The sequence below is a fragment of the Ammospiza caudacuta genome, chromosome 5, assembly GCF_027887145.1.
Source record: "Ammospiza caudacuta isolate bAmmCau1 chromosome 5, bAmmCau1.pri, whole genome shotgun sequence".
Lineage (NCBI taxonomy): Eukaryota > Metazoa > Chordata > Aves > Passeriformes > Passerellidae > Ammospiza > Ammospiza caudacuta.
Genome location: NC_080597.1, coordinates 14,670,560 through 14,693,204, shown reverse-complemented (window position 1 = coordinate 14,693,204; position 22,645 = coordinate 14,670,560). Strand labels below are relative to the sequence as shown.

Below are 22,645 nucleotides of genomic sequence, written 5' to 3'. Positions count from 1 at the left end.
CATGTTGTTGACAGTCCTGCTTTAGACAGGACTGTACAATCCTGAAGTATATTTATGTCTTCTTATTTCAGTTCTCTAATAAAATACTGACACTTTTTATACTGTCTGCTCCAGAGAAGCCCAAGACTCTGTTTTTGGGGGGAACGAGGGCTGAAGGATACAGTAATGCAAATTGAGTATTTGGAGGTTAGGACAGCACAGGGATACCAAAACTGAGAGACTTTGGCCCCTCTGAGAGATGAACCAAAGAGAGAAATAATCATGAAGTGGGGAGGGAAAAAGGCAAGGGAATTTGCATCTTGCAGAGCTGCCCATGGGAGAAATTTTCACTGCGGTTAGTTCTCCACTTTTAGGCAGAAAATCCTTTCCTCACATGGAGAAAAGTGTGAGATTGGAGGATGCAACTGAGACACTGCTGGAATGTGCAACTCTCCTGGAATTACAAGGAGAAGTGGTTTGGCTGTGTGACAAGGATTGGAGTTGCATGGTCTCTTGGGTGGAACAGGATGTGGTGGTGTTTGCATGGCACTGCTGAGGGGCGTGGGAGAGATGTGCAGGAAGATTCCACAGATTGGCAGTGAGCAGAATGCCAAGGAAGATTTTAAATTATAGATGACCTGAGAAGAGGGAGGAAGATAAAATCTGCTTCCTGTAGAAAACTAAATGCTCCTACAGGAGCCAAGTGTGAAAAGAAAGAGAGTCAGAACTACAGGACGCAGTGGCACCTCAGAGTATCTGCCTCAGGCAAAAGACAGAGACAGACAGGAGAGAAAAGCAGTGAAGTTCCACTGAGTTTTCTCTCTGGGGATTAGGATGACATGCAACAAACTCAGAAGGTGAAGAAGAAGGAAAATGCTATGCCCAGTACTCTCAAAACAGCCCTGATTGTTCCACTGCTGAAATCCTTTGCTGGCAGCACACACATCCCTGACTCAAAGCCAGCTTCCACCCCACATCTCCCCAGCTCAGCAGCTCCCTTTTGCAGTGCAGGAAGCAGCAGAATACTGTTATATAGAGCCAGCTGAAGCAATGTGAGTATCATTTCACAGTATTTTCATTCTGGTGAGGTTATTTAATACCTCTGTTCTTTCAGGACAAATTTTAACAAAAAATTCAACTTAAAAAGAAATTGGGTTTAAAAACGTCTGAAGGCTGATACCCAAATAGGTTTTTAACTGAGTGGTAACTTGAAACTATTGTAACTAGGCTAAAAAATATCCTTGCATTCCACTACTCACTTCTTTGACAGCCCTCTTTTCCATGAATACATCCCAGATTCTCTATATTTCAAAAAGCTATAGCCCTTGTGGAAGATGGTGCCAAGCTGACTCACCTTTTGCCATACATCTGCAGGGCTATTTTGCCATACATCTGCAGGGCTACTTTGCCATACATCTGCAGGGCTACTTCTTCCAAATCCTATGGATCATATGGAAGCAGCAGAGGAGCTGTAAAGCTCCTTGTTGAATAACACATGCAATCCTGAAGGAAAGGGGGTGGAATAAGGGAGATTTTTTCACAAGCTGCCTTGTGAAAAGACTTCACCTTTACTTAATGTAATTTCTCAGCTCTTTCACTGCTCTGGGCTTGTTTATCCGTAGCTGTGTTGCACAAATCCTCCTGTTCCAGGAGTTGTCCCTCTGCAACTGTGAAAAGCCCTTTCCTTCTTCATAGGCTGAAAATCCTGGATGCCCAAAAAACCTGAGGATAGAGAGGTGGAGATTCTCTTTATAATAAGTAATTTGCTAAGTGGGTTAGCAGGGACAGATACATCAGCATGTGAGGGATATTTACAGAATGAGGAATTGTAGGATTGCAGTTCTTTTTTCCCCCTTTCCCTTTTCAAGCTTTAAAAAATACTGCTAAAGGCAGGGGCATCCCAGGTGATGGCTAAAGGCATTTTGGAACAAATGTAAAGAGTGTCTACACAGCCATTTTCTGAACAGACTTGTCACTTGAAAGCTCAGAGCACTGGAAGCACAGGGAGGGTCAAAGATGAGCAGTTCCCAGGCTGATAAATTTGCTTTACTTGTCTCACATAGCAAACAGGAGGGTACAGGCACACCCAGAGCTGCAGAAATTGATGCCTGCTGATAAATCCTTGCACAGTAGATCAGGAGCAATCAGGAGAGTCTCTGCTTTTGAAGGCCTACCGATGTGGGCTCTGCAATGGCTGTGCATTTGATGTACTGCAGTTTTACCCTCCCAGGAGCAGTGGTTGAAGTGCAACTATGCAGAAAGCACTCAGTTCCAGAAAGGCTGTTATTTACAAACAGTTTTGTAATGAGGTTTCAGAGACAGAAGTGTTCTAATAGTTGGTCACTGAGCCTTTGTGTCCTCACAGCTCGGTTATCTGAAGATCTGTATCTGACATCCTGTAAATACCCACTGCTGCAAACGTGCTGGCCCCTGCACGTTATCTTCAACTCAGTGATGTGGCTTCCTAGAACTTCTCCATATTGTGATACCCCTCCCAACCTCACATCCCAAATCACTTATCTGTGCTGTAAAACTGCCCAACAACTGGAAGATAGAATCATAAAATCATAGAATGGTTTGGGTTGGAGGGGACCTTAAAGATCATCTCATTTCAACCCTCCTGCCATGGACAGGGACACCTTCCACGAGACCAGACAGACAGGCCAATGTGCATAGACGGACAAGAAAGCAGCCACCTCATTTTCTTGGCAAATGTGGTTAAAAAATGGCAATACATAGAGAAACTAATTATGATGCATGGATTGGGCTTTTCAAGAAAGGAAATTATCATTGCTTCTTTCCTCTGTGAGACTGCGTCATGGAAAGTCTGAGGGTGGCTCCAGCTGAGCATGAGTCAGAGGATTCTTCTCAGCATTTTGTAGGTTGCCCTCTTACACAGAGAATTTTCTCATTATCTACTTTCAAATGGCACAGGGATGAGGATGCTACCTGTGTCTGATGGACTGACTTCTTTCTGCAGAGGAATGTGAAAACAGTGATTATATCTCAGGGCTAGATATTTCTGCCAAGTAATTTCTATTTATTTTTATCATCTCTGAAAAAAATCCAACAGTTATCCACAAGAGCCCTTATTAGGAAAGAGTTTGAAGATGGAGATTGCCACGAAGGCTGCAGGAATTAAACCAGAACAGCAGGTCAGCAAGGAAAGAAAGACAGCAAATTCATGGCAGCTACAGTGAAATGCCATCTATCTGCCTTCTATATGGAAGGATGATCAAACTGAATTACAGGCTCAGATGACTTTGCCACTTTTCCCTCAACACTGAATGCCTTGGAAAACCCATCAGCATATGCCATGAGAAATAATATGATGATGCTTACTACAAAGAGCTACTGAAATATAACAAATTGTGAAGAAAACATGGCTCCAGCACAGAAGCCCATTTATTAAATGAGGTTTACACCTTCATTAGGGTGACATCCATTCCAGGGGTCAAGGGCATCTCAATATAATTGATCCCAAACTTTGCTCCTGAGGTAGAACGGACAAAAACCCAAGTGCACAGTTGTGAGAATCAGATACTCTAACTTGGGAAGGGAATGTGACGGAGCAGATGAAGAATGAGCAGCAACTGCACCAAACTAGTAAATTCTTGTTCCAAGGGTCTGAGAAATGGGATGAGGGCTCTGTCCACACTCTGCAGTGCACCCACCCTGTGCAGAACAGAACTCACTTTTCCTAGTACATCATTCTGCTGCAGAATGGGAATGGGAGCATTTTATAGTCTCCGTGAGGGTTCAGCTGCAAAGGAGTCTCTCTGACACCAGAGGTACAAATAATTCTGACACTGCAAGCTGGCCTGCTTGTTAGGAATGTCTGCATCACAGCAGGATGGTATTTGTCTGCCAAAATACTCTTGTAATTCTCTGCTCAATTGCCCTCAATAATGGGCTATTGCCCTTCTTGGGTCACTCATTTTCCAGGCGTTTCTTCAGGAGTCCCAGGATTTGCCTGAAGCTGAGGGGATGATCACAGCAGTCCATTCTCCCTGAGGTGACTCCTACCAGTAAGTGATTCAGCTGTACCTGTCAGGTGGCTTGTTTACTCCTGTAACACTGGAACTGTTTGAGGACCATTCCCATATCCTGTGAATTTTTCTTTTGCAAAAGAGCCTGTGGGAGCTTGCTGCTATGGTGACTCTAAACACCTCTGAACACCTCTTTCCCTTGGGGCTGCTGCAGTGTCACTGCTAAAGTAGCAGCTGCTTTTGGTAGGACAATTTTCTCATTATTCCTTTTCAACTGAATTTCTAGCTATAAGCTCCAGTAAATGTAACAGGTGTAATGAGGTGGGTGCTTTACAAATGCAGTGAAAAGATAGTCTGCTGTTCGAAGAGTGAAATACCTAAATTAAACACATTAAGTGCATAAGCCAGAGGGATCATAGAAATTAGTTTGGTTTTTGCTGGGGTTTTTTCAGAGTATTAAGTTAAACTTGCCATGAAGGACAATTTTCCCAAATCAAACTAGCTTGCTTTAATCCATTCTTCCTGTTGAGTCCCTGCAGAAATGGGCCCAGAATACCACTCTGCTTTGTTGTTGCTAGAGAGCTAAAGAGCATAATTTGCGTTTCTAAATCTGCTAGGAAGGTGTGACAATGGTTTTCATCTAGCAGCTTCACTATAAAAAGAGGAAGATGTAGCAGGAGGAAAATGAGGATGCTGGGCTTGATTTCTCTTATTTGTTTTATACATAAGTAAATTCAGTAATCTTATCCATTAATTATTCCTGACTTACGCTGCTGTAAGAAAAAGGATTCAGATTCTTCAGTCAACACATCTGTTCTCTTAGATCCAGGAAAATATAAAATTCAAAAGTCTGTTAGAACACCAAGAATAAGCCACTCTCCACCTCTACAGTCTCCATTTTATTGCTGCTGGTTGTGAAGAATCTCTTATCACAAAGATGGAGATGAGGAAAAGGAATGGTTCTCAAATTCTGTTTTGGTTGACTAGATGATTTCACGGTAAAAAGAACATTAAATATACTTACAATATGCACAGCCCATGAACAGACAGATATAGCTTATATTCCTGAGTACAAATAATACCTACAAAATACACTAGGTATGCAACTGAGCCAATCTTAGCTTGTACTCTGTGTTACTTAATTGGTGGGAAAAAAAGAGATGTTTTTGGAAGAGCTCTTTCACCACTGTCTTCTGCTTGATCATATTTAATAGGCTTTTCCATGTGGTTTTCCAAGTATTTCTCTGGAATAGCATGCTTCCTTGTGTTCTGCACATCACTTTCTGCTGTGCCTGTGAAAGGAGTCAGTCTGTCAGCCAGGTCACTTCTCACTTTGTCAGCTGCATTTTTCCAGAGATTCTCTGCAACAATAAATCATTAAAATGAGAGGGTTAAGACTGCAGACTCTTAACAGCAGGTAAAACACAGGATTGACACAAACTCCCAGCAAATCAGGTGAAAGTTTTCTCAGGGATCTCACAACCCCCACTGCTGCATTCTTTTGCTCTGAAAGTGGCATGCACTGTGGTGTGGTGTCAGATACTGTTTTGCTCTCAGCAGGGAAAAGGGTTCTCTGCGTGAATCTTCAGCACTTCCAGTCTTCTTGCAGGCAGCTGAACTAAAACATAAGGCATGCAGTTCTACACAAGTGAGGAATGGTGCCTGTACCCACCCCATTTCAGGGGCCATCCATTATCTCCACACTTCCACCTCCCCTCGTTCCAGGCAGATGACACTGAACACAAAGAAACACTAAACACTGGTGGTATAAATGCCTTAGTCCTGAGGTGGAACATGCTTACGAATAGTCTCTCTTCTACTTTCCAGCACAGAGAAGGAGCCATCACTCATCTTCCTTGGGGCCTGTGGCTTCCGGAAGATTTTGGGCTCCTGGATCCACGCGTGTTTCATCGCTTCATCGGGAGTCATGCGCAGGGAGGGCTCCCACCTTAAATCCACAGGAGACAAATCATTATTCAACTGTTTCTATCTGAAAATTAGTAAGAGGCAAGAAATTCAGCCCTGTCTTTTGAAAGTCAAGTCAGGAGGACATGTTTTTGAAACAAGATAATTTTCTTTTTATCCCAAAACCACGGAAGAATCTGTGATCTTCTCCAGCCTTCAAAACCTATTTATGTCAGCACTGTGCCGATCAAATCCTCTGCAACACCAAACCATTTTTAATATGCAGTTCCTGCTTCTATTAGGGTAGGTACCCAACATTCTTGTTTAAGGTTTGGTTTTTTGCTCCACTGAAATTATTTTCTGAAAATTCTGATTCAACCTGCAAACCAAAATGAATCCATGATTCACACAGACTTGGCAAACAGAGAACACTGAAAGCAACCCTCTTGTGAAACTTGGTGGGATGATTTTTTCTTTCTTCCCCATGTTATCACAAGTTTGCAGTTTCTTTAGAATTTCTTTAGGAAAGTGCTACTGAACTGCTAGAAAGAAATTTGAAGTCACTGCGAAAGAAAGCATAGTAAAGTGTCCATAATAATAGTTATACAAATGATGCCACATGGAAAACAAAACAAAACAAACCCAAAACACCCCACCAAAAAATAAAACAAGCTAACAAAGCAGATACCAGGATTTTAAAGGCACAAAAGAATAAAATCAAAGTCAAAAGTAGCTTGTTGCGTACAGTATGAACTCACATTAAGCATCCTTTCAAGAAGTCCAAGAAGCCAGCATCATGGGTGTTCAGCACTGTGCTTAGATCCTTGGAGTCTGGGCATCTCTTTTTCCCCTTGCTGTTAGTTACAGATTTAGGAAAACCTTTGGAATCTTAGGAAAAAAAAGACATCCTCAAAAATTACATTAAAAACCTTCACTAAATACCTTAAAAAGTTGTATAAAGAGTATCCACGTCCATCCCACTAATTCCAGTTTTGCCCTGTTGCATTGATAATCTACCAGAATTTTGGCAAACAGGATTGATTACATCCTAGAGATCATATCCTACATTTTGTTTGGTTTGTTTGCTTTGAGCAATTTCCAAACCAAATTTATACACAGAGAAATGAAAAATGCAAATTAGTTCCCAGAGCCCACTGCATTCCTTTCAGCAACAATATTTTTAAAGAGCAACATCTCTATCACTTTGGCAATTAGAGGCCCATAAGACAGGAAGAGCAGAGCTCCAGGTTTGTTTATAGGCCTCATTTTATCCTTTTACTTTTTTTCCATACCTCTTCCTGGAAGTATTTTTATCAGCTAGGAATTAGCTAAAGATCTCTGACCCTACTCTCTACCAGTGCTATTAATTAGTGATTAACGACCAGGGAGGGATCCAGAAATGACAAATAATCAGAAGAAATTACCAAAGAATGTTCTCCTCCTTGACGCAGCCTGGATAAAATCAGCTGGTGGAAGACCCAATACCTTCATAGAAAATTAATTCATAGAGTTACTCCTCATTTCATGAAGATACTCAACAACCAATAGGTGAGGTGTGGCATTTTGCCCTCCTTATGAAAAGAAGTTGAATGTTGCAATTTACTGTGAAATGTCTGCAAAATATTTCCTCTTATTGTGGAGAGAATTAAGGGATTCCTTAGTGCTGCCTGTACACATCTTTGCATCAAAAATAGCTTGGCCAGCAGAACCAAGGCAGAGATTGTCCCTCTCTCCATGGCACTGGTGAGGCCACACCTCAAATCTGTGTCCAGTTCTGGACTAGTCACTTCAGGAAGGACATGGAGGGGCTGGAGCGTGTTCAGAGAAGAGAACTGAGCTGGGAAGGTGCTGGAGCAAAAGTCTGATGAGGGGAAGCTGAGGGAGCTGGCAAAGGGGCTCAGCCTGGAGGAAAAGAGGCTCAGAGGGGCCCTTCTGGCTCAAAGAGCCATTTGGCTGCAATAAACCTCCCTCTGGAAGGCCAGGCCATAGCCAATCATATTTCATTATTGCTTGAGGTTTCTCTTTCTTTCTGGTGGTGCAGTTTATCAAATGGGTGTGCAAACCAACCCCAAAAGTTACCTCCATGATGCAGGCAAGTTGGTCAGCTTCATTTTCCCCTGGGAAGAGCGGGTAGCCTGTGTAAAGCTCTGCTATGATACAGCCTAAGCTCCACATATCAACAGCCATAGCATAAGGATGACCAAGAATCACCTCAGGGGAGCGATAAAAGCGGCTCTGAACATAGGTGTACACTGGATCAAAAATCAGACAAGAAGCAAAAATCACAGTTGGGACTGAAATGTCAATTTGCAGATTTCACAGAAAAGAGGCATATGTTCAGGAATCATAAATCTGTCTATCCACAGATTGCTCACATAGGCTCTGGAAACATTTTCTAATCCCATCCTAAAAGTAACGGGTGGTACACTTTCCCCCGTTCTATTTAGAAATCGTTTTTCAACAAGTTTCACTGAAGTAAATTGCTCTCCTAATGCTGTGATTCAGTTTATCCATGCTCATTTTCCCATTTGAAGGTGTTCCATTTGCATCAATCAACAGTTCCTAAATTAAAAGTACAGTTCCCATTTCCCTTCCTGTGGTATTCATTACAAAAAGTATCAATTATAATTTAACCATCTCACAGAGAAAGGCTCTCTGGATCTGACAAACTTCTTGATAAGTGAAATATTTGGATTATCCTCTTAAGTTTGTTCCAGCTAACCACCCTTGAAACTGCAATTCTGATTTCAACAGGAGTGAAGGAGCTGATTTGGCTTGGGACAAAGAAGAAGAATGGTAATATCTTACTTGTCTCTACCAGTATTTGCTCCACCACCAGTGGCTGAACAGTTCACCAGGTTCTAATTAGGGGCATAGGTCAATATATTAGCCCAATCCAAGAAATAGCTTTTCCACATTATTTAAAATTAAGAAAGCTTATTAAGAAAATTACATCAACTTGACTTTTCTGCAAACCTCTTTGGTCTTCATAGCAGCTTGATCCAAAATCAATAACTTTGACTGAACCTTGCCCATTGTGGTATAATAGTATGTTCTCCTAAAAAGAAAAAAAAATCACAAGGAAAAGAGGGGTTTAGCACCATATTAAGCTAGGGAAAATCAGAATGCAAATCGTATTTACACTTCTCTGCATAATGAGAGCTTCAAAATCCAACGTCCTTTGGAATGCATTTGCTAACATGAGGGGGCAGCCAATAATGTGCAATTGTGCAAAGCAGAGGGGAGATTTGGTACCCAGGCTGCAGGTGAGACAGAAAGGGCACCAGGGAGCTCCCCAAAACTCAGGGTTGTTTATCTAGTAAAAGCCAAACTCCACCTGGCTTTGTGCTGTGCTGAATTAACCAGAACCATCCTTTTGTAAGCACAGAAAGCCCCTGGCCCATGAAGGAGCCACACTCCACAGTTCTCCCCTGCACTGCCTGCCCCAGACTCTGTGTCAGCTCACCCCTCCCCACCTGTGTGATGTACAAGTCTCAAGGGAGGGATAAATGGACAAGGCAGGGTCCTGTGGATTCTTAGCTGGGTGCAGGTGGGTAGAGCACTGGATTCTTGCAAGTCCAGCTGGAGAAGTGATCCTTAAACAGCCAGCTCAGGGATATATGTGTGTGCACTGATGAGCAAACACAGCCTTCAGCTCATTTCTGCAGAGCTGAGTTTTATCCTCATTAAAAGTCTGTCTAAATGAAGGATTTCCTTCTCCATGCCTCAGCAGACAGATGGTTACCTTTATCAACCAGTTTTACAGTGATTATATGTCAGGGCTTTGAAGGACTGAACACTTCCCAGGTGGATGCCAAATAATGATGAAGTGGTTTCCTGGGTAATTAGCTCATAAGGAAATGCTTCATGTGCCAGGAAGGAGAAGCTGCTACTGGTGAAAGTCAAGGCAAGGACTGACTTCCACAATCCAGGTGCTTTTGTTTCTGATAAGGGAAGCAGCATCCCATCTCTGCAGCTCCATATCCCTTCATGCTCATGGTAGGACTCTGTCTCTTATACTGAATCCCTCACAATGCAAGGGAGATGATCAAAACTGGAAAACCAGGGCTGACTGAAAAACCAGGCTTTGGAGGCAGTGATTACCTAGCATAAAGGCCAGAGAAACTCCATATTCTACCTAATGCTGAGAAATATCATAGGAGGCAGATGGGATAACAGATGTGAGTTTCAGGCAACATAAATTCATGAAACTGTACAATTGTTGAATGAGAACAAAATTGTCTTTTAGTTAACTCATTACATTTTCACTAACATGTTGCTCTATTTAAATACAGACTACACTAATTGATGCTGCCAACGTCACTCCTTGTCAGTGGCTGCCTGGAAACAGATTTCCCATTGGGCTAATTGTTTTTGATTCATATATATGGGTTATCTTGCAAGCCTCTCTTCTCACTGCAAATTGGTCTGGCAAAGATATTGGTAAGACACTGGGTATAGAAAATATGTGACTTCTCAGAATTCTAAATCAAACTACATTTAGCAAAGCGAGAACAGAATTTTATCCTTAGCATTTTTACCTGAGAACTTATTTATTTCTTTATTGGTTAATTTGTCCTTTTGAGAAGGAAATCAAGAGAAACTTTAATCTGAAGTGAAAATATAATTAAAGTCCTTCAGAAATCTCAGAAAATTGCAAAATATTAAATTTGGGGCTTAAGGAAAATGGAAATGTTTTACTATCAAATGATTTTTGATAGTGATAGTGACAGAACAAGGGGTAATGATTTCAATGAATGCTTAGCAGATACAGCAGAGGGAATTGGAGAACAGATATTCCTCCAAAAAACAGATGAACACCCGAAATACTGTTCCACAGAATTCTTTTGCCATTTACTAGGCTACTTAATTTTATAGTTATGCCTAAGAAATTAAATAGACTTAAGAGGATAACCTGAAAAAGGCTGTCTTGTGAATATTCCTAACATTACAATGTCCCTCATCTTGAAATACTTGTAAAACTAAGTACTTTCCTTTTTCTCTAAGCAAAAAGTCATTACCTGAATTTGATTCATATTTGCATATGTTTTGGCAACCAAATAATCTCATTTAATGTTTTGGTGCATGAACTGAATCTATGGTAACAATCAGTTGACTGTAGCATGAACATAATCTGAAGTAAATCACAGCTTCTGTACAAACATCAGACTAGGTTTTTAGGGTTTCTCCTGACAGTTCCTCTCAATCAATAAAGAATAGGATAAGCTCATTTATTCTCTACAGAATACCAGGTGATGAAATGATTGTACTTACAGGCTTCAGATCACAGTGAATGATTTTTTCCTGGTAGAGCACTTGCAAGCACCTCAGCACACACCGAGTGAAGTGGCGAATCAACGACAGGCTGAAGCCTTGGAAATTGTTCTTTTTGATCAGCTCATACAAATTTATTCTGTGGGGGAGGAAGAAGCAGCAGACAGAGAGCAGATAAGAGATTGGAGATTTTATTTTTAAAGGCATGATTAGTTTCCAGTGCATTAAGAGCTTGTCTTCCCACATGGAGGACTCATGCAGAGGAAAATGACAGCTATTTTCCTTCCTGCAAATGCTGCCCTGCATTTGATATGCACAAACACCTCCCAGATTTAAAGCAGATGTAAAATCACTGAACTTCCTTGCTAAACTCTCTGTTGTTAAGCAGCTGTGCTGATTTTTACCAAATACAATAATCATTCAGGAACCAAAAAAAATTTTTTTTCTGTCTCCTTTTGCTGTCATTTCTCTTTGCTTTGGTGTCTTGAGTAAATAATTTCTGTCTAAAGTTTTTTAACCAGCAGTAAATATTTCTAGGTAACCCCCCCCATCAAATCAGGTCTCAGTGGGTTACTATATCCCTCTGGTGACCATCACATCTTAGCAACTTCCAGTAGCCCTGCTCAGTAGCCTGGAGAAGAGAAGGCTCTGGAAGATCTCATTGCAGCTTTCCAGTGCCTGAAGGGGTTTATGAAAAGGAGGGAGAGAGATTTTTGATAGTGATAGTGACAGGACAAGGGGTAATGATTTCAAACTGAAAAAGGAGTAGGTTTAGATTGGATATTAGGAATAAATTCTTCCCTGTGAGAGGTGTCCTCAGCACTAGCACATGTCTGCAAGGACATGACCAACTGGAGCTTTCTGCCTTCCTCACTGGAGTGTCCACTGGTGACAGGCACGGCCCATTCCTTTGGAATTAAAGTTGCCCAGACTTAACGGAAAAGATCACAAATCAAAGGTTTTCATGGTATTTTAAAGGCAATGAAAATTTTACCAGACAAACATTTTTCTATGACAACAAGGCTTCAACTCCTCTGTGGAGACCTAAAGATAGTGGCTCTCCCATTTCCCTGTGTGTTTCCATAGAAGCTTTCAGAAAAGACTGGTCTGTGGCTTGCCTGGAGAGGAGTCACCTCTCACCCCGTGTGCCTGTAAGTGACAGACTCACATGCAGCAACACAAGGGATTTAGGTTTCTTTGGGATCAAGCTGTGCATATCATGCTGAATCTTCAGCAGGGTCTGCAGCACATGCACCAATGGGGGCTTTACTCTAGGGGCTGGAGAAGTGTGGGTAACCTGGATAATTCCAGTTCGATTCCCTGATTACAAGAAGGCTGATGAATAAAATGATCTGACCTCTCCAAAATTCCTCCAGAACTCCTCCTAAGATGCCCTGCAGCAAAGATTCATAAAAAGTAAGATGCAGTTTTATTTTTAAATTATTTGATATTATTCATATTTATATACCCTGAAGTTTACCAGTCCTGCATTTACTCTTTTCCTCACAGGTCTTTCAGGGAAGAAGCCTTCAATACCCAGCACAGAAAATAAGGGATGGATCATGTCATTGCCCGTGTGAAGTCTGAACGTGGCCTTTTTCAGTTCACCTTGGGTGATCAAAGGCTCAGTTATGCAGTCTGTATTTAGACAGTGTTGCTTTCTAGCTGCCAATTCTTCTGAAGAAGACATAAAAATTAAATCTTGTAAGGCACAAGAGCTACAATTCTCCTCAAGGTGTATGTAAAGGAAAATGTACTTTACCCTAGCAGTTCAAAGGAGATACAGAAGTGATTGCGAAAGTAGAAGTACTCCTTCATGTGGATGATATTGTGAGTATCATCTTTGTCTTTCTTCAGCAGAGCATCAAGGATCTTCACTTCTACCAAAGCCTGGCTGTGAAATCTGAAATATCACATGACATGGGAATGGTGACATCACCTCAGGGTAGCATTTGTATTTCTGCAAATGCTACAAACACCATGAGCTTATAATAAGCTCAGCAGGTGGGACAATTATTAAAATGTTTCATTCAACCCCGTTAACCACTGTAATTTGGATTTCTTACTGTTGATTCCTAGTCTAAATACACTGGCCTTACATAACACTTCAGGGTACCTAATTTGACTTGTCTGAAAAAACCTTGAAATTAAAAGGTTTCCAGTGAGCATCCAGACTAAAATCCTGGTGCTCTCAAGTCTATAGGAATGTTTCACTTTCCTTGAACATGTTTCACACCTACCACAGTCAGACAGGGGATTCTGAAAAGCATCTTTACACTTAGTGTTCAGTGAGGGGGAAAAAGGAACAGCTGAACATCTGTTTCACTCACTCTGCTTCAAGCTCACAAATTTGTAACCAGCCACTTAACAGGAACAGGTTGCTTAGGACTACAGTGTAGAATTCTTCATGTTCAAGAAAGTGATGGGTACCTTCCAGCATATTCCCGTGGTTTTGGAACCTTGTGGGGATGCTCCCTGCTCTCAATCCTGCACAGCTGGTTACCTGGGTTGTGTATTCACTGTGCAAGAGACAGAGAGACCCTGTCAGCCTGGAAAAACTGTGCTTGCCCTCCTAGGCTGTCTCTCCTCCAAGTCCAGGCCAGTTCCTGACATCCTCTTTCCTCCCTCTGCCCTCACTGTGTTTAATGAATGTACAGGAGGTTTGATTTTGATTTGTTCACGTTGTCACAGTTTGCCTGTATACAAGAGGAGTGATTTTACTGGTTTAAAGTCAGCAGATATCTCACCTTTTCTTATTCCTTATTATTTTCAATGCCACTAACTCATTGGTTTTGTGATCCAGGCATTTGGCCACCTGCCCAAACGACCCTTTCCCAATGACCTCCAAGACTTCGTAGCGGTAGGCAATGTGGTCATGTAAAACCTTCAAAAGAACACAAAGGGCTCAGATTGAAGGAGTACAACAAAGATCAGGCTTCCCAGCAGCTCCTGTGTGTTTGAGTCTGCTCTCCATGACAGGTGGTGGGCTAGCTGCAGGTGAAGGCTACATCAAATAAGGGTAACAAGGAAAATCCCAAGTGATGCTTCCATAGCCCTGCTACCTTGCATCAACCCTGCATGACATGCAAAGTGAATTCTCCCCTCATCTTTAAAAGGCATTTTTTCACTATGTGAACATTTATCTTCTAGAAACAACATTTATCTCACAGACAACACTTAAGAGCTGGCATAAAATCACTACAAACTTACTGAGCTCAAAACAAATACCATAATTTTTCCACTTACCTTTAAGTAGGAACCATGCTCATCATCATAACAATTATTATTCTGGGTTTCAGGCAAACCTTCAATCTTTTTAGCTTCCAGGCCAAGAAACCAGAGCTCTGTATAATTGAAAATTTCTTTTTGCTCATAGACTGTTAACTGGTTTCTAAAATTTTTCAAGGCTTCTAAATCAGAAAACAAGAATGTAAAACCACAAATCAATAAAATGTCAGAAACCTGATGGCAAAGTGCTTTTACAATGGAACATTTCACAGTAGAGCCCACCACTTTGAGCAGGATGCTGAGAAAAGCTGTTAGAGTTCCCTTCCAACTAAGATTTCTCTTTTTCTACAATTTCATACAAATTTCTATTTATTTTTTTTTCTGGCTTGCAGTATTAAGTTCAATAAAGCACTCATCATCTGTCAGCAAGACTTTTAAGACAGTTTAGGTTAAAATTATTTAATTGTGAGGGAAGTTATGTACATAGATTTTGTGAAAATCCTATCTGCTGTCTATCTGGTCCCTCAGGCTCCATAACTTATATGAAAAGTTACATTTTTATTGGTTTGATTGCTATATTTATAAAATGTCAGTACTGTCTAGTTAACCAAAGCTTTCAAGTACTTGTTTTTCTGATAAAAATCATCAGTCAGATGCTTGAGGTTAGGAATTAAATGGACTCCAAATCTGCTTTTCTCCTAGTTCTGATTCTTCCTGCATAAAATTTCAGCTGCCCTAACACCTCCACTCCCATCATTTAAATGTGGATATATATTCAGACAGGAGCATTATAAATCTATGTGTTGCATGCATGTGTGGGTGTTTTGTTAAACAGTGGCAGATCTTCATCCAGCAATGCAGGGATGCTAAATCATTTCAAAGCAAAAGGCCACTACTTTTTTTTTTCCTAGACTCCTTCTAGAAATAGATTAACTCTGTCAGAAACTTTCTAGATCTCAGAACTCCCAAAATGCAATTTAGCCCACATCAATAAAATGGGACACAGCCACAAGGAAGTGGGAAAGGGTTTTATCCCTGTAATGAAATATTGCTCTCACCTGCCCCACCTAAGTCTTAGATAAATACACATTCTTTTTGATACTGCACGTTTTTCTTCTGTATTTGTGTTAGTCAAATCATTCCCTTACTGGGTACTTCCCCAAGCTGGATAATCAGAAATCACTGAGTCCCATCCATATTGCTGTGCTTTAAATTGTTAAATATTTCAGCAGCCATTTAACATGGCACCTCTGGTCCTCCCTGATTGTTCTGACTGTACACACTCCTCATCTGTGCAGGCAGCCTGTCACTCCAGTCCTGTCAGTTTATCCAGGGATATTCTACCTGAAGCTGTCATAGGCAGTTTGACACCGATGCTGGTGCTCTCCAGTTCGGATGGTTTTGTATGGACTCTGGTATCACTCTCAGGAAGACTGTCTGGAAGGTTAAATTGAGGAAAATTGCCTTGAATTCCATTTTCCTGCCAAGCAGAGAAAAATTTAAAAATTAAAAACTGCTATATTCACAGAAACAAAGCTGCAATATATTTATTTTGGATTAGTTGAGTAATCTCTATGTCACTTCTGTGCTGAGATAGAACAAGCAAGCTTGAGCACTAGGATACCCTGCTTATTCAGACTGCAAATTCTGCCAAAAGCACTAAGGGCTGTTGGACCATGGAAAGATAAATCTCTACAAATGAGAGAAGGAAGTTCATCTTCCAGATCCTTTCAGTATAAGGACTCTATAGAAATGCTATGTATACCAATGCTGGTCAGCCTTGGAGGGCTGTGGAACAATCCCTCTTGGAAACCAGGCCAAACCAAGTGAAAGGCAGGAAGTTGATTTGGAATAACCAGTATGGATATGCCAACAAATGGTGCCTGAATGACTTTGTTGTCTTCTCGTATGAAGTGATGGGCTTGGCCAGTGGGAGAAAAGCAGTGAGCATCATGGATTTTGCTTTGAGCAGGGGCTGTGACACTGGAGCCCAGTGAGTGGGAGATGAACTGGATAAATGGATCATAATGTGAGCATCCTGCTCCAAGTCTGCTCTGCTTGTAGTGAGAGGTTGGGCCAGATGTCCTTCAGAGGACTCTTCCAAACTAAATGGAAGAGTATTATTATTTCTTATTTCTTATATATTCTTATTTCTCATCCTTTGAAAAAGTCCTCATAGAAGTGGGGCTGGATGGAGACAAAAACCAGCTCAGTGTCTGTCTGTGTCAGATGGGTACCAAAGCCATATTCCAAAACCAGCACATGGTTGCCAAGACCAGGAGAATCCAGGGGATGGGATGTGGACTAACAACTGGGCAAGCTTGGTCCACTACATCCTTGCAAGAAGTCCTGATTAGTACCCCTTCAATAAAAGCATCTTGGTGCTTGTGGGGTTTGAGTTAAGGATGTGTGCAAGTAAAAAGGGGTTCTTTTCAAAATGAAGCATTTTTCCATACTTGTCTCTAATTCTGACCCTTTTTCTCTCTTCCCCCACACTTACACACTTGTGACACTTTGCCACTGACACTCTCTCAGTGGCACTTGGAGGGAGGCTGGTTCACCAGGCAAAAGAGATGTCCAGGAGCTTTATAACTCACCTGAAAAGAAGGGAGGACACTCTGCAAGCTCTTATTTGCTATTTGAGGCAGGCTGCTCTCAAAGGAGGGAGGGTTTGCAGCATCTACAGCCAGACCATGCTTGACTTGACCTTCCAGATGTGGGAGGGAAAGGACACTACGACTGACTCTCTAAATAGAAAGCACAAGGAAATGTCACTTAACGACCTAGCAAGCAGTTCTGTGCCATGCCTATGAACAGCAGAGGGATGTAACTCCTTGGAAAATGTGTGTGGTTCACTTCTGACACCTAAAGGCAAAGGGGAAATGAGCAGATGCTAAGGCAGCTCCAGCTGTACTAACGGGCAGCACGAGGTTATCCAGGCAATCCAGCACAATTTAGGGAATGAGACTCCTCACAAGAACACTTCCATCCAGCATCAGAGCAGTGACTGCTTCAGCTGCAAAGGGTGGCTGGGTTTGGAAGCCCGGCAGCCATTCCAGGCAGCAGGACTCCTGTGAGTGGGGAAAATAAAGCCCACGCAGGGTAAAAAGTAGCATGAAGAGTCAATGGCAGAAAATACCATTAACTATTCCCAGTGGCAGAAGAGAAACTGGGACTGGACTGCTGCCAAACACCAGGGGTGGAGACAGTGGGAAGTCTTCCCTGCACTGGATTCTCTATATTTACTTCCCCCTCATTTCCTATGGAGCTCCATTTGACTGGGCCCCTTTGTTGCACTCCTTACTGGTGAGGAAAAGGCAAGCTCTCAGCAAACTTTGCCTAAAAATAAATGCTAATGCTCATTTAAATAATCCAGGATTACTAGTCCTTCCTGACTTCTTCCATTTATTATTTGCAAAACACAGCTATATAATTTTTTAATTGCAGTCAGTCATTAAAGGGCACAGTTTTATGAACGTCTTGTATGTCTTATCATTGTCTTGAATATCTCAAGTCAGACAAGTCAAAATCTTAGCAGCAAAGAAAACTCTTTCAGGTAGACTATTTCTTTGGTAAATAATAAAACAATTATTTGAAATAGATCTGAAATAGATCAACTGTGCACTGTGAAATGCAGAATTAGGTCTAGAGAGCAAAAGCTACAGCCCACATAAACCTGTGAAATTTTTCTCCTCAGAGAAGCATAGAAACATATTTGGCAAGCTTTTGACAACAAAGGTGAGGTTTGATATTTTCTTAAAAAGCAAAGGACAATGCTCTCAAGGCAATCAACTTTAATGAGTAAATTTTTTATTCCAATAAATAATGGAATAGCCTTTAAAAACTTAGAGCTGGCATTCCAGTGGACTTTTCCCAAAAGCTTCAAGAAATGAAAGTGATGTGGTAGAAGAAATTCCTCAAATGCTACTGAACCCAGCAAAACCAAAATACTTGCAGGCATCTGGGACAGTCATACAGCCACAGAGAAAATGGAAGAGGACAAGGAATAGAAGACTTGCCTCTGCCCATATTAATTTATTTTAAGAGATCACTTTAAAAACAAGCATTCAGGTATTTTTGAAGTCAGCTGAAGAGTCACATACCTGATGGAAGACTCTGTTAGAGCTCAGATGATCCCTCTCTTGAACAGTCAGCTGAGACTGAGAAAAAGCATCCACATGGGAAGACTGCAAACATAAAGTGAGGCTTTAATAAAAATTATTCTGGAGGAAAAAATTATGGAACCCCTGCCTGATTTCTGTATTCCCCTCCTTTGTGGCAATGCCTGTGCCTGCAGAAGGTGTGAGAGAGGGCCACAAAAGCTGCTGAAAACATGTTACACTCTGGCAATGCCTTTCTCAATTGAGCAGCTGTTTTGTGGGCTGGGGCAAAGACAGTTTATTTTGTTATTAGGCCTCTCAGATGCTTGGTGTGCCCCTGTGCTCAGCCAAGGGAAAGGGGCCTCTGCAATCCTAAATATGTACTTGGAAGCTGGTAGTGAGTCTTCTTGGAAGAACAACTTTAAATTGCCTCATGAGGTAGATTGTGAGCCCATACATTGCTAAAAGCAGCATTAAACTGATTCAGCTTCTGGTACAGATTTTGTAAAAATAAATTCAGGGTTTAAGTTTACTGAAATATAGAAAAGCCCCATTGGCTCCAATGGGCAGATAGTATTAGCAATAAATACCAAAAAAATAAAAAAAAATGGGGAAAGTCCTAAGCAGCTCACCATTTTAGAGTTTGCTGGTGCTTTCAGCAGTTTTTCAATAAACATGCTAAGTAGCAGTGTACACTTTTGCCCAATAACAAACTGCAATGAAATGAAGAAGTCTTTAGGATAATTTAGACTGAGAAAACTCTGTGGCTAAAGCAGATTGGAGCTCTGCTCTGTAGGCTGCAGTGAACCCCACTGGGTTTGGTCAAAAGGGCTCCTGAAAGATTCTGTCTGAGCCTGGAAGAGGCAGGACAACTCAGATTAGATGCTGCACCTGTGACAATACACTGCAGATATCCATATATAGACATAGACAAACATAAGTATATATATATATTTATATATAAAAGCTGTAGTGGGTGAGGGATGCTTGCATGCAAACTGATCCACACACACACACTATGACATTGATATATGCAGGGCACATTAGCACTGCTGCAAACAGGGAGATCAAACTGAACACACCCCAACAATGGCTCTGGCACATCCTGCCCTGAACAGAATCACAGACTGGTTTGGGTTGGAAGGGACTTTAAAAACCAAGCAGTTTCAACCCCTGCCATGGGCAGGGACACCTTCCACCAGACCAGGCTGCTCAGAGACCCAGGCTCCAGGAATCCACAGCTTCTCTTGGACAACCTGTGCCAGGGTCTTGCCACCCTCACAGGGAACAACGTCTTCCTCCCATTTCTTTCTCCTTTCCCATGGGAAAATATTCAATCTAAACCTGCCCTCTGTCAGTGTGAAGCCATTCCCCCTTGTCCTGTCACTCCAGGCCCTTGTCCAGAGTCTCTCTCCATCTTTCCTGTGGGCTCCCTTCAGGCACTGCAAGGCCACAGTGAGGTCACCCCAAAGCCTTCTCCTCTCCAGGCTGAACAATCCCAATTCCCTCAGCCTTTCCTCCCAGCAGAGCTGCTCCATCCCTCTGATGATCTTGATGGCCTCCCCTTTATTGACTCCAGAGCCTGTAGCATATCCACCCTTGCACATGCACTTAGATTAGAGACTCTAAAAGACTTTTCCAAACTAAATATGAAGCTAAATCTCTGTGTACAGATCTACCTGACCACATGGAGGAAATGCTGCCTTTTGACAGGTTCAGCTGTCTCACCATCAGCCAGGAAGACACCACTCAAACTGAGCAGACCAGCTGAAAACTGCCCTTGAGATAACTGTGCTCTGTGTGTGCTCTTCCTGTTCACAAATAAATAAACAAACCCTTCTGCAAGGGCAAACCTCAGATCTAGAACAAACTGAGAACAGCTCTGGCATGAGATGAAGGGTGGCTGTGAAACACAGGAGAACGGCAGGACTAAAACCTGGACACAGTAATTCCCATCTTTGGAACTGGAGATCAGCCAGCCAGGGATAAGAGATGACATGCTGAAAATCCAAAATATTACCAGTGCCAACACAGCAAATGCCACAGAAGAAGGTCACTAGACTACTGCATCCTAAACAGGAGTGTCCTAGAGCATGACACAGTTTACCAGAGCACCAAATATCCTTGTATGAATTTCTTTAGATCATGATTCCATGGAAAACTCAGTGCCACAGTATTTTCCCAGACAATGTACAGACAATCTTATGCAATCTACATATCTTGCATTTCAAGGGACCATCATATTTATTATGAAGGTGAGTCTGGGATACACACTCAAAACTCTAATAATTATATCAGCCCAGCTCTTAGTAAGATTATTAATTTTAGCACATGTTATACTTTTTCCTCACACTTCATCCATACTTCATTCTCAGCAAGCTATGATTTTCAGTTTCTGAAGCTGATGAAAAGATTACATTTCATTTCAAGGTAGTTTCTTAACTGCTTCACGCTTTTCTAGATACAACTCAATACAAAGGCAGGATTTTATAGAGAAAAAGCTATCACTGAAAACCAAAGAAACAAAGACTTCACATACCTGTGCAGACTGCAGAGTCTTCACTCCAAAAGGGCATTTTATTTCTTAGCAATTATTTTAAAAAGCTAGGCAGCTATGTCTAAATTCTTACATTTTTTAAAGTAGATTTACTAACAACAGAGCATGAAAAATTTAAAAAATATATTTAAAACTAAGCAAGAGCTAAGGAAGAATGTGAGTGGGCTCCAAGATGTGCTGCCAGAATTTGGATTTGGAATCAATTTAATTTCCATTCAGTGGGGAAAGATTACCAAGATTTTGAGGTGAACATTTCTCTTTTTACAGTGTAAAATCAGTCCAAGCCTTATTTTAAACCATGGAAACCTGTGATCCTCTTTGTCCCCCTTTCTCAAAACCTACTTACTAAGGCTTTATAGCTCTTTAGGCAATTTATTCAATAAAATGAGTAAGTGACCGACCTTCATAAAACTCCCCCAAATGGGTAAATAATATAAAAATCTATTTGTGGAAAAACTGATCTGTGCCTACACCAGTCCTGCTGGTGGCTGAATGGGGAGCAGGTGGATTTATTGGACAGTCCACACAGTGGTTTTATTTGATGGTCTTGATCCAAGTGACCCAGAAGAACTGCTCTAGCAAAACCTGGAGCTGCCCTATGGGCTCTGCAGCTGAGCTGCTGTGGCTGGGCTCATTCTGGCAGATGCACTCCAAAGACAAACTGCAGCACCTGTTACTATTCCACTCCATTTCACCCCTGGTTTCCCTGCTCCTGTGGCACTCAGCCTTGCTACAGCTCCAATGCTGCAATCCCAGACTATCATCTCCTGCTATTCCAGCCCTGGAAATCCTGGACCACCTTGCTCATTCCAGTTACCACCAAAGAAACAGAACAAGGTCCTCATCCACCACCTAGCCCACAGTCATAAAGTTTTAGCTTTACAGCATTCTGTAAAATCAGGCATCATGACACACTTCCATAATTCTCAAAATGTCAGAGTATTTCTTCAGTACATGTTAACCATAGAAATCAGAAATGCATTAAAATTTAGGAATTTTTAAAATACACAACTACATGAAAAAAAGACCCCTTCATTCACATAGGCAATCTCTTCCCCCTGTTCTCAAAACTGAATAAAGCCTGTACAATACATGGAGAGAATATAACACAGGTGCTAAACCATGCAATACATTAAAAAGCCATAGCAAATACACTCTCTCACTCAAAACACAGTAGGAACACAAACATTTTCCCCACCTTGTCAACTATTTCTGTCAGCATTACTGCGAGAGCTGTTAGGTGCAGGACAGGAGCTGTTTATTCCATTCAGGGAAGGCATTTCAGGAAGCCCACCTTCATCTAGTCAGAGCATAGCAGGAGCACTTCCATGCACAGTGCCCTGAGCAGAAAAAAATGGATAATGCTTCTGCTTGGCTTCAGATTTAAATTTTTCTCCCGGAAATATGCCAGTGACTATTAGCTGCTCTAGTATTCTTTTGGTGGCCATCTGTTCCCTTTCTCAGCCTCCTTCTAGCCAAATATAATTTTCCATATTTATCATGGCAAGTCAGTAATAAGAAAGACAAATATAACAGGATTGGCTGTTCTCCTTGTCATATCAGTCTGTTCTTTCTCACTGAGCTCATGTGCTTGCGAAACGAAAAAACACTTG

General features: G+C 41.6%; 1 protein-coding gene across 2 annotated transcripts; it reads right to left on the bottom strand.

Annotated features, from left to right (window-relative positions):
• Positions 1–3,801: 3,801 nt before the first annotated feature.
• On the bottom strand, positions 3,802–22,414 carry DYRK4 (dual specificity tyrosine phosphorylation regulated kinase 4). 2 transcript variants are annotated; one of them, XM_058805083.1, is made up of 14 exons: positions 22,231–22,414; positions 18,479–18,562; positions 16,973–17,122; positions 15,720–15,855; positions 14,394–14,557; positions 13,895–14,031; positions 12,910–13,050; positions 11,148–11,286; positions 8,850–8,931; positions 7,953–8,125; positions 7,298–7,358; positions 6,632–6,761; positions 5,771–5,916; positions 3,802–5,329 (listed from the first exon to the last, which is right to left on the bottom strand). In XM_058805083.1, the coding sequence occupies exons 1-14, from the start codon at positions 22,252–22,254 to the stop codon at positions 5,103–5,105; spliced, it is 1,794 nt and encodes a 597-aa protein (XP_058661066.1). In that variant the 5' UTR covers positions 22,255–22,414; the 3' UTR covers positions 3,802–5,102. The 2 variants fall into 2 exon arrangements, with proteins under 2 accessions (XP_058661066.1, XP_058661067.1); XM_058805084.1 differs by having other exon boundaries at positions 14,394–14,491.
• Positions 22,415–22,645: the final 231 nt, after the last annotated feature.